Below are 12,330 nucleotides of genomic sequence, written 5' to 3'. Positions count from 1 at the left end.
TTCCTGGTGCGCGGCAATAGGTCTCCGGGTGCGGCGGGAGGCTGGGGGAAGGATTTCGGCGCGGGACGGTTGGGTCGGCGACCGGGGGAGGTGGCGGCTGGTGGGCCCGGGAGCCGGCAGTTTCGGTCTCGGCGGCTAATCGGGTCTAGGTGAGGGCGGAGTCTCCGTGGCGTCCACCTGATCCCTCAGCCCGCCCCAGAGCTCTCTGCAGCTGGTAAAGCTCCTCATTTAAATGGTGCCGGGGACGCGACCACCGGTGGACACGGGATCTCTCCCACACCAGGAGGTGATAACGACCACATCCTCTGGCTCCCGATACCCGGGGCACCGAGTAATCTCCCTGTGCAAAACTCTGACACATAAGGAGGCGGGCAATGGCCCATCTGAAATGTGGCATCGCTGGCAGTGTGGGACACCCTCAGCACTGCACTGGAGTATCAGCATAGACTCCTGTGCTCGACCCTCGGGAGTGTGGCCTTGGGTGGACGTATGATCTGCACCCCCTGAGCCATGCATGGACCTGTACCTGAATTTAGAAAAAAAATAGATTATTAAAGAGTAGAATGTCTTAAATGTCAAGAATGAAAACAAATTGTTTTGGGAAACACGAGACTGCAGGTGCGGGAATCTGGAGCAACAAACAATCTGCTGGAGGAACTCAGTGGGTCGAGCAGCATCTGTGGGTGGAAAGGAATTGTTGACGCTTCGGGTTGAAACCCTGCATCAGGGCTAAGAGTGGAGAGGCGAGATGGCCCTCCTCAGTCCACCAATCACCTCAAACTCGTTGCTCACCACTTCCCTTCACCTCTTTATACTGGCCTTCTTGCCTGATGCAGGTTTTCGACCCGAATATCAGCAATTCCTTTCCTCCCACAGGAAACTTGCTGAGTTCTGCCAGCAGATGGTTTGATGTTTTGAAGGTGATTGAAAATTTTTTTTAAGTGTACTTAATTTTATTCTAACTACACTTTTAGCACATAATTCTTTTTTATTTAATAATAAATATTATTTAATAGGTAAAAAATGCCAGTGATGTTGTTTCCAGCAAGTGTTTCATTGTACCTGTACCTCACTGTACTTGTGCATATGACAATAATCTTGAATGTTATATTTAACAAATATAACAGTTTTTCATCTTCACTTAAAATAATTCTATTCGGACTTTGAGGGATCCACGCGTAATATTGATCATCTTTTATGAATGCTAATCAACGTAAGGCTTAACAGTTTTATTTCAAGTTTTCCAGTCATTTCAGTATTTTTGTTTACTTTTTTATGTCTCTGTATATTTGTGTTTCTTGCTGACAGGCAGTAACAATTGCTTCCAATTCAGCACAATAAGGAAGGGGAAGGCATTTAAACAGTCAGGATGAACCGGCCAAAAGCTGTAGCAATTCGGCGGCCCAGCAGTGCCAAACCCAGTGGTGAGTGAGGCCTCCTTTACAAAGAGTGCAGATTTTTTTATAACCAGAAAAAAATTCTTGGCATAGTTATGTTGAGTTGTAAAGCGTGATGCAGGTTTTCTGTGGTTTTACAAATACATGAATTAGGAGTGTGCCCCTTACTTGTAGATTTCACTGCTCTTCAGTCCACAATCATTCGTGATGTTCTAAGAAAATCTAATTTTTAAGTTTATTTTCCTTATCCTGTTTTTGCCATTTAATAAGATCATGGGTGATCTGGTTGTAACCTTAACACAACCCTGCCCTCATCAATGGAACTGCTATAGAGATGGTTGACAGCTTCATATTCCTAGGCATCTGTATCACCAGCAACCTCACCTAGTCCCTCCATACTGATGCAGTGATCAAGTAATTACATCAGCATATGCACTTTCTTGGGTGTCTGAGAAGATTCAGCTTGTCCACGAGGGTTCTCTCGAACTTGTACAGATACCCTATAGAAAGTATCCTGATGGGTTGCATCTCAGCCTGGTGTGGTAACTGCTCTGCTCCGGACCGACGGATCCTGCAGAGAGTGGTAAACACTGCCCAGTCCATCACAGGCTCATCACTTCCTTCTATCCAGTTCATCTTCACGGTGGAAGGGTAATTAGGTTGTCAAGGATGCCTGCCACCCTGGCCAATCCCTTTTCTCTCATTTACCTTCTAGAGAAGATACAGGAGCTTAAAAGCTCAGGCAACTATATACAAGAACAGCTTGTTCCCCAATGTTATCAGATTTCTGAACCAACCACCTCTTTCATATTCCCTTCCCATTGGTGCTGCAATGTTCTTGGACTTTATTCTATTTCTCTCGGTTATTCTGTTATTGTTACTTTAGCACTTTTTGCACTACTTCTGATTGCACTACTGTGTTTGCACCATTCTTTTGTTTTGTACTTGCCTATTTGTTGTTGTATTTATTATTACCATGTATACTGTTTATTCTGTGAGCTTCACGCAAGCAAGGAATTTCATTGCACCCTGGTGTATGTGACAATAAGCTGATCTGAATCTGTTATCCTGTCATTTGGTGAAACCTGATTTCACTACTCCGAATTCCATAATCATTCCTGACATCATCCACGTAAATCTGAATTTTAAGTGGGGCAGTTTCCTTGTCCTATTTCATTCCCATTTATATTAGGATCATTTTGCCATCCTTTTCCTTTGATCAGTCTTATTTTAGTTTGTGTTTAATTTTGTATCTTTTCAGGCCATCCTCCACCTGGAGATTTTATAGCCCTGGGATCGAAAAGTCAGGCCTCTGACACTAAGGCACCTGCTGCATTGTTGAAGCCAACACAGGCAGGACTGCAGTCTGATCGGAAACGAGAGGGATCATCAGCCTTGGCCTCAACCTCTGGCCTTTCAAAGCGTCCAAAGATCTCTTCCACTCCACCATTGAGTGCGCTAGGGCGCCTGGCAGAGGCTGCTGTTGCTGAGAAACGAGCTATTTCTCCTTCAATTAAGGAGCCATCTGTTGTACCAATTGAAGGTAGGAGTTGCAGGCTGCTGCCCGTTGATCTGTCTGCATGACCTAGTGTCTGGGATTGTACACCACCCTCTGATTTGCTGTTGTTTCTTCTGACATTTTAACCATTTGATTCAATTCTTGAAAACTAAACAGAATTTGCACTTGTATTGCACTTTTCATAACCTCCAGATATTTGTCAATACCTTTACGGCCAGCTTTGTCAAGTGAAGTCTCTATTGTATCATGTTGGAAACATGGTAGCCATTTTGAACACAATTAGCAATGATCCAACAAATACGATAATCAAGTCATCTGTGACTTGATAATCCGTTTTGATATTGTTGGCTGAGGGATAAGAATTGGCTAGGTCATTTGGCAGAATTGTCCTACTTCAAAACAGTGCAATGAGGTACTTTTGCAATTAGCCAAGAGGGCAGATGGAGCATAAAAACAGAAAATACTGGAAGCACTCAGCAAATCAGGCATCTGTGGAAAGAGAAGCAAAGTTAATGTTGTAGTTCGAAGGCCCTATATTTGAAGGTGAGGCAGCCATGCTTTGTAGAATTCTGTCACTCCTTAGTCTTCACAAATGACTTTTGTGTTTCAAGATCCAAATTTAGAAAAGGCCTAACTATTGCTTGGTTTGATTTGTCTGTTGATTTTTTGACATATGGACTTTGGTCTTTTCAAACCTTCTGGAGCCTGATTTTCAGTTAAATAATTGTAGTAGATTGGTTGTGATTAATTCATCTGACTCAAAAATCATCATTGAAGTGATTTATTATATAAATTTGGGGTGAACTACAGGCCAGTTATCCATGTTGTTTTAGAACTTGTAAAAGAATAGAACGAAATAATTTGATTTATTTGGCATCTTCCCTAGTCTTGGTTTACCCACAACCACTTCACAGCACATTAAATAGTTTTTGAAGTAGTCACCCTTGTAGGAGACACAGCAGCCAATTGTGTTCAGTAGACTGCCACAGATAATGGCCATTTAATCTGTTTTAGTGACGTCATTTGAAGCACAGATATTGGCAAGATGCTGGAGATAGTGATACTGCTCTTCTTCAAAATGTTTCCAGGGATCCTCTTATGCTCACCTAAGAGGACAGACAGGACTGTGGTTCAGGGTCTGGTCTGAAAGTTAGCACCTCCGACAGTGAAGCACTCTGTAAGTTACAGTAGTGGAGTGCAAGTCCGGATCTTGGTGCCTTCTGACTCAGCGTGCTGCTAACTGAGCCAGCACTGCAGGTCATGTCCATTGTGGGGCAGTTTTATTTTGTTGAATGCTCATGATACACAATATTGATAACTTAGGATGAAAACTTTGTGATATTTACAGCAACTAATTAACCTATCAACCTGCATGTCTATAGGATGTGGGGGAAACCAGAGCCCCTGGGTCACAGGGAGAACATGCAAACTCTTCACAGCCAGCACCAGAAGTCAGGATTGAACCTGTTCCCTGGATCTGTGAGACAGCAGCTCTACTGGCTGCATCACTTGCCATTGTAGACATAGATTAGGAAAGTTTCTGCTGTGAGCTGTGGTTCTATTATCCTACTGTACTGTAATTCAGTGACTCATTTACTGAAGAGGCCGATAAAATCCTTGACTTTAACAATGATGGTGCAAAACCTGTGAACATTTGTATGGGGTAGGATGTTTCTAAGGCTTTCTGTTCTAGAAGGCAGGTGATCTTTATTTTTTCTGCTTTGCAACAGTCCCCCCAGCGACATTGTTGGATGAGATAGAGGCTGCAGAGCTGGAAGGAAATGACGACCGCATTGAAGGGCTGCTTTGTGGAGCAGTGAAGCAGATGAAGCTCAATCGGGTGAAGCCAGACACAATGCTGTTTCTCAGCCTGATGTATTTGGCCAAAATCAAGCCCAATGTCTTTGCCACAGAGGGTGTTATTGAGGTAAGGGTTGGTATAGATTATGTGAGAAGGAAGGTAGGAATGGCTGTACAAAATGGGACCTCAGTTGGAATATTACGGATGGTAATGGGCACCACAGTTCAGGAAAGAAAGGCCATAGAAAGGGTGCAGAGGATACCTACTTGGATGTTCCCGGGAATGAGCAACTTCATTTATGATGTGACCTTCAAGTTCCAGGCTGTCACCTCTGGTTTGTATGTTATGGGCAAGGTGAGAGAGCTGCTTCTGGTTCATTATCCAGTCCTTGAAAGAATAGTTCAGTTTACTGCATGCAATGCCTTTATTTTAGGAAATACCCACAGAGCAATTAAAAGAAAATTTGCCATTGTAAAATACCTCTTGTTTTCTTGAATCATCCTGAAGGGCTTTACGGCCAATTATGTTTTCTTTAAATTCTAGTTACTGTTGTAGGACAAATGGCAGCCTTTTTTTTGTACACAGCATAATCACACAAACTGCATTATGGTAATGAACAGATATCTTTCTTTAATAATGTTGCTTGAGGAACAAATATGGGTTAAAATATTGGGAAGCTGGGGAGAACTTTCCTACTCTTTTTAAATTTCGCTGTGGAATCTTTTACATGCATCCAAAAGTGCAGATAGAGCCTCATCTGAAAGTCTGCACCCCTCTTAACATAGCACCTCAGTACTGTAGAGATGCCATAATAGCTCAAGTCTTTGGAGTGAGACCTGAACCCATGACCTTCTGACTGAGCCAAGACTGAAAACTGGCCAAATCTGTCACCTTCCCGATCTGTACAATGCATTTTGCAACAGTCACCAGAATTATTTTTACATAATGCTTTAAGGGGAAGCTTGAAAACTACTCCTCAGAGATTGACATAGAGAGTCATGAGATGGTTAGATGACAGGGGAGCAGAGAAGGCTCGTCTTGAGGGTTAACAGCAGCTTGGATCACTTGGGCCACATGGTCCTTTATTGTAGATTCTTTATAACTTAATTAGATGCTTGAACTCTTATCAGTCCTCCTTCATGAAGGGAATGAGGGAAGCAGGCTATTATGCAGGTATTGATGTGTCTACTTAATATCTTTTTATTAGGCCCTTTGCAGTCTGCTCCGACGAGATGCTTCTATTAATTTCAAAACAAAAGGCAACAGTTTGGTTTCAGTGCTTACTTGTAATCTCCTCATGGCGGCCTACGAGGAAGATGAGAACTGGCCTGAAATCTTTGTCAAGGTATGTCCAATTTGTACATTGGTGAAGCATGGGTCTGGCCTTTCAACACACTCCCATGTCATGTTTCACGTTTAGTGTTGCTCTTGGGGAATTTTATGAACTGTTTCGTGAACTGCTTTCTTGCTGGCAGACTGGCTGTCACGGTTAAGATAGGGGAACTACACTGTGTTCATTTAATGTAGAGCCAAGGTTATAGGCAAGCTTCTTTTGCTTGCTTATTGGTACAGTTTTGGGGGAATCCTGAGCATAATGCTGTGCATCATCACTGCACAGTGAATCAAAGTACTTTTCAATACATATTCTGTATTCTCAATTCATTCACTGACTTATTGCCCATCTAACAAAAACCTTTTATACAGTGCCTTGTATGACCTTGGATGTCTCAAAACACCTACATCCAATAAAATCTTTTCTGTAAGTGTAGTCACTGTTATGATGTAAGAGACACCAGCCAATTTATGAACGGAAAGCTCCCACAGATCAGCAATGAAGTAAGTGACCAGATCAATGATGCTTGTTGAGGGGTAGATAATGGTAGGAGAAGTGAGAGAATTCTCTTGCTTCTTGTCAAATAATGTTACTGGATTTTTTACTTCAATCTGAAGGCAGATGGAGCCCTAATTAACATCTCTATCATAAGATGTCACTCCTCCAGCACTGAAGAACTCTCGCTTATTAACCACATTGCCTCTTGCAAAACGCAGTGAAGCACTTAGTAATATGTCACTTTGTATTCTGGTATATCATGCTTGTGTTATATTAATCCAATTAGCTCTCCGTTCACCCAGATGGATCTGTAATTGGCTAATGAAAGTGGTGATCAGATGAATTCTTTTATTGCAACTCTCATAAATCTATTTATTGAAAGCAGCATTTCAAACACTTTCCTCAGGTGTATATTGAGGACTCCCTCGGTGAACGTATTTGGGTGGACAGTCCCCAGTGCAAGACTTTTGTTGAGAATATTCAGACCGCTTTTAACACAAAGATGTCTCCAAAAAGTATGTTGCTGCAGGCGGACGGGGGCAGGATTGGCAGTGACCTCAGTGCAGGTGAGAAATTCAGTGTTCTTAAATGTATTTTTGCTATACATCTCAAAACACGATAACATATTCCACATCCTTAGCATTCTTTAGTTAAATATTTTCCTTCTGTCTTTTCACCATTTATGATGCTCTGCTTGTTGCTGGCTGATTCCATGGGTAATTTTTGGTTGCTTTTCCCAAGTCACTGCTCTTCACGCATTAGTGAGGGATGGAGTTTGCTAGGCTATCTAATGCCATTCTTGGAGCTGTTTGGAAGCAAGGCCAATCCTAGACTTTCCCCGTATCCAAGCTTACTTGCTTCTTTTTAGACATCATTGCTCTGGTTGGGATTGGTTGTCCAGAATAATAATCGGAGAAAGAGCCAGACTGTTCTGTGTAGTCAGTGGCACTCTAGGTAGTTAGACTTAGGCTTGGAATTAGAATTCTGTAAAGCTATAAAAACACAGAAACTTGGTCCGTCTGGTTCATGCTGGTATTTATGAATCTTCTATCAGCATAATCCTTTATTTCTTTCTCACTATTAATTTAGTTTCCTCAAATGGACCTGTGATATTTTCCTCAACCTTACTTCTTCTGGTAGGAAGTTCTTCATTCTCTCCACTCTCTTGGTAAAGGAATTTCTCCTGAATTGACAATTGATGATAACCATATAATTATGATCTCTAAAGCTGTGCATTGTGTAGAGACAGTTGCTTTTCTTCTATTGACTAATCTACAGGTGGGAGTCCACATCCATCCACGCCAGACGACGATGATAATCAAGCTGAGCTGCTCATTGCAGAAGAGAAGCTGAGCCCAGACGTAGAGGCAGGCCAGGTGATGCCCAGGTAAAAGCCAGTCACGTTATTCCTCTAGCAGATCATGGACATTTTGGATAAGGTGGTGGCAGGGAGATGACGACCATGGCTGGGGAAGAGAATGAAACCTGATGTTTTAACGGCACTGTAATATGATGTTGAGGAATCCAGTGAATTGTTTAAGTGTAACATAACTTTGAGCGAATAATGGAAATATCTCTTCAATAACATCTCTCAAGTTGTGCAGATGAGTGGTGTGCATGAGGTGGGAAGGTGGTATGTTGAGAGAAGAGCCCCCTTTGTCCCCATTTGTGACTGTTGGATAAGAAACTGTAAGGTATACCAGGAGAAGAGTGAAAATTACCTGGCATTTAGCAGCTTTTAGTAATTTTGATTTTCCAGAGTAGCATGTCGCTGCAGGCAGATGGGGGCAAGATTGGCAGTGACCTCAGTGCAGGTGAGAAATTCAGTGTCCTTAAATGCATTTTCTAGTTTTTAGGGATTGATTATTTGGCTTTGCATGTAGATTTTTGTACATCTAGAATCTGACTTGAGAATTCTAATAGATCAGCCAGGTACTGGGTTTGTTGCATTGGTTTCTTGAGATGCGTACCATTACAGTTCCTATGGAAAAACTTCTGCCTGTTTATTTTCAGTCACTACTGTTTTATGGTGAGTAATTAAGGCAGGTTCAGTCTGTGTATTTTCTGTTCACCTGGTACCCTTGGTGCCACATTTTACAGTAAAATCTTTCTCAAATGAGCGAGAAAGCACCTAGTTCCAGGTGCTGTGTATGATGCCTTTCCCAAAGTTGCAGTCTCTCCATAATAAGCAAGAGTTATTCTGCAACAGTTTTTAGTTTTTTCTCTGATTCATCCTCTAGGTATGAGGACTTGGCTGAGAGCGTGGAAGATTATGTAATTGACATGCTTCGTGATCAGCTCAATCGACGCCAGCCCATGGATAACGTCTCGCGGAACCTGCTGCGGTTACTCACTGCCACCTGTGGTTATAAGGAAGTTCGCCTGATGGCTGTTCAACGGCTGGAGATGTGGCTGCAGAACCCAAAGGTGGGATGTCATGGGGCAGGACAGAACTAAAGGTCAAGAGTTAGGAGTTGATGTGGAAAATAATTTAAAAAGAACTTGATTTAAACATGGGATCTGAGAACAGAAGGGAATTTTCCAGCTTCTGCAATGCCTGCTCTTACACTGGAACCCTTTTCCCTTCACTGAGGGAATGTTTCCGAGTAAACTTTGAATATATGTGATGCAACTCCAGATTCTACTTCTACTCAGCAAAAAAGCACACAACTTCCCTTCCTGATAGCCTGGCGTTAGCAGTACTTCTCCTTGGGTACTCTTCCCCTCTCCTTCCAATCTGACCTCCTGTCTTTCTTCACAAAAGCAACAGCTGACCTGCTTTGACCTTGCAAACTAACATCCATTTAAAACCGTTTCTCCTCAATGTTCTTGAAAGTGCTGTAGCCTCCTAAGTACATCTTTCTTTCAATTCATTTCACTCCACCAATGAGATTTCTGACCCTACCATAGTCCCAAAATGACCTAGATCAAAATAAGCCATGGTGACAAAGGGTGATGCATTCTTTCCTGTTCTTCTGGATGTAGGCTGGTGACATCTTCCTTTTACCCATGCCCACCATTCTTGACTCTACTGCTGCCTTGTTTTATTTCTTGTCTGACAAAGAGCATTGAATGGAAAGAAATTTCCTGCATCTTAAGTATTAAGAAGACTGAAGCCATGTTTTCAGTTCCTGTCGTAAACTTGGGGGCTAGGGAACAGACTCCATCTCTTCCTGGCTGTGGTCAGAGACTGTTTGGAGCCTTGCTGTCACCTTTACCAACATGAACTTGAAGAACCACCTTCTGTGCCATAATTGAATAAGATTCTCAATTTTCACATCTCCGAGATGCACTTTGGACCACACTACACTGTTGCTAAGACTGCCCATTTCCACTTCTCTAGTGTCACTTGAATCCTCACCTGTCTCAAGTCACCTGCTGCTGAAACTTTCATCCAAGCTTTTATTTTTTAGACTTGGCTATCAGCACACTCCTGGGTGGCCTGAATGTCCATGTCCACTCGTGCATTCATCCATTACCCTTGTGACTGCTGACCTATATTTGCTCCTGATTGGTAAATGTCTCTTTAATTACAAATTCTTCTCTGTTTCCTGTCTTGGTAGTAAATCCATCCCTACATTCCTCCAGGATTTCTGTTTTGCTCCAATTCTGACTTCCTGTGAATCCTGAATTTTATGGCTTCACCATTGGCAGCTCTCCCTTCAGCTGCCAAGGACCAAGGCTTTGGACTTCCCTTCTTAAACCCGTTCATCTATCTTTCCTCCTTAACGTCTACCTATTTCATCAAGCTTGTGGTCATCTGCACCTCAATTGACCCTAACTCGGTGTTGAATTATTTTAGAATGCTTTTGCAAAGCACCTTGGGAAATTTGACACTGCTGGCACTTAACCACAAAATTCAGTCTTTTGTCCTCCCCAGTTTACAAACATCCAACTTATGCACAGCCCATACATATGAATGAGTATTTGGGAGACTGGTGGGATGGATTTGCCAGCTGCTGTAGAGCTGCAGGCGTCTGCTGCTGGGTGGAAACACAGTTCATGACCGCATTTCTGACTTGGGAACTGTCTGGGTTAAAATAGTTCACGGAAGTGGAATCCTGTCATACCCTGGGGATAATCTGTATTGAGTCTTACTTTATTTATTCCTCTTCATCTAACCTTAATTCGACTTTGTTTTGCCTTGATAATCTTTGGATTTACTTCTGAACTGAACTTTGAGAGGAGAGATTCTGACCTGGGTTTTGTGCTTTGCATATCTCACTTTGAACAGACACCTTGCCAAATATGTGTAACTGTGTTTTGTCTCTGTCTGTTAGCTGACCCGTCCAGCTCAGGACCTGCTGATGTCAGTCTGCACCAACTGCTCCTCACATGGAACAGAGGACATGGAGGTTATGTCGAATCTCATCAAAATCCGCCTGAAGCCCAAGGTTTTGCTGAACCATTACATGCTCTGCGTAAAGTGAGTACCAGAACTACCAGATGTCCTGTAAAGGCATCTAAAAGGGACTTGAAAACAAAGCATCTACAGAGGCCAAGGAAAGCAATCCATGTCAACAAAGCTAGACTGTCATAAAATGTTCCTTGTCTCAAACTAAGGAGGTATAAATTCCGCTGCGAACACTGGAAAAGTTCGATATCTAGAAAGTGCTTGGAATTTTGAATGTGCTATCACAGTGAGGAATTGAAGTGATGGGTTTAAAGGGAAGCTTTTCAAACCCAGCATTTTTTTCTCTAATTGCACAGAATTAGGTTAAATGTAATATGGTCAGGAGAATAACTGAACTGATCATGGCTCCAGAATGTATTGTACATCAGTCTGCAGGACAGCCTTTCAACATACACGCAGTTCTCAGTGCAATGTCCAAGCCAAATTGCATTTTTGGGCGGTAGCTTCAAAATGGTGAGTTTAAGCTGCATGCTACACCATGAAGATGCAGGTCAGCACTTGGTAGCCAATGTTTAGTTTTGTATGTCTTGTAAAATAGGCTTGGTGGTGTTCACCTGACTTGGACATGTGTTTGGGTATAAGATGAAAACCTGAGCCAAACCCAACCTGGCCACAGCAAATCTGTACTTGACCTGTACATGACCCATCTGAACTCACCCCATCCATGGTCAATTCCAACCCTACCCAAGTTTGAGGACTTGTTTTTTGTATTGGGTCTCCATCCTGATCCCAACACCTGTAGTTGGGTCCTGTTGTGCTCTGGTTGGATAACCAGGCTTTAACCTGACTGCTGCAGGGTTTTTGTGACCAGGTAAGAATTAAAGGTAAAATGTGAGCATTATCTTTCTTAAGCTTTCTCTTAGCTATTTAAAACCACTATTATCCCCTGTCTCTGTGTTAAATCTCCACTCTTCCTTTGTGCTATATAGTGTAATAAGTAAGGTCTTTTAACATGTTGTTGAACTCTGTGTCCTCAAACATCTCCTTAGAGTGTTTCTGTGTTAAACCTGCTATATTAAAGTAAGTTCTCTGTGTGCCCATTCTCTTTTACCTTTGGAAAGGCCTGTGTTTTAGTGAATTTTTGTGGTCAATAAACTGTGGGAGCTCTTTTTTTTATATATAACATAAAGGAGGGTCATATAACCCATCGAGTTTATGTCGGCTCTCAGCATTCCAATCAGCTCCATTTCCCCACTTAATTCTCTATAACTATCTCACATAACCATCAACTCCCCCCAGTTCTCTGCCACCTTCCTATACTAGGGGAAATTTACAGTGGCCAATTAAATTACCAGTATGTCTTTGGAATAGGGAAGGAATTAAGATCACACAGGGGTAACCCATGTGGTAACAGGCAGAATGTGCAAA

The 12,330-nt window shown here is 42.3% G+C and overlaps 1 protein-coding gene across 4 annotated transcripts in view; it reads left to right on the top strand.

Annotated features, from left to right (window-relative positions):
- Positions 1 to 11: 11 nt before the first annotated feature.
- Positions 12 to 12,330, top strand: part of ints1 (integrator complex subunit 1) — a 116,565-nt gene continuing 104,246 nt past the window's right edge. The window contains exons 1-9 of one of the 4 annotated variants that reach the window (XM_052022403.1): positions 12 to 149; positions 1,309 to 1,424; positions 2,659 to 2,940; positions 4,647 to 4,843; positions 5,925 to 6,062; positions 6,955 to 7,114; positions 7,827 to 7,935; positions 8,789 to 8,975; positions 10,829 to 10,974. In XM_052022403.1, coding sequence (XP_051878363.1) covers positions 1,370 to 1,424; positions 2,659 to 2,940; positions 4,647 to 4,843; positions 5,925 to 6,062; positions 6,955 to 7,114; positions 7,827 to 7,935; positions 8,789 to 8,975; positions 10,829 to 10,974 — 1,274 coding nt within the window. In that variant the 5' untranslated portion in view covers positions 12 to 149; positions 1,309 to 1,369. Of the gene's footprint in view, positions 287 to 575; positions 619 to 1,308; positions 1,425 to 2,658; positions 2,941 to 4,646; positions 4,844 to 5,924; positions 6,063 to 6,954; positions 7,115 to 7,826; positions 7,936 to 8,788; positions 8,976 to 10,828; positions 10,975 to 12,330 lie in introns of those variants that run through there. The other 3 variants (XM_052022404.1, XM_052022405.1, XM_052022406.1) reach the window with 3 other exon arrangements.

This window comes from Pristis pectinata, chromosome 8, assembly GCF_009764475.1.
Source record: "Pristis pectinata isolate sPriPec2 chromosome 8, sPriPec2.1.pri, whole genome shotgun sequence".
Classification (NCBI taxonomy): domain Eukaryota; kingdom Metazoa; phylum Chordata; class Chondrichthyes; order Rhinopristiformes; family Pristidae; genus Pristis; species Pristis pectinata.
The sequence above is the reverse complement of the archived record's forward strand: the minus strand, read 5'-3'. Positions and strand labels throughout refer to the sequence as shown.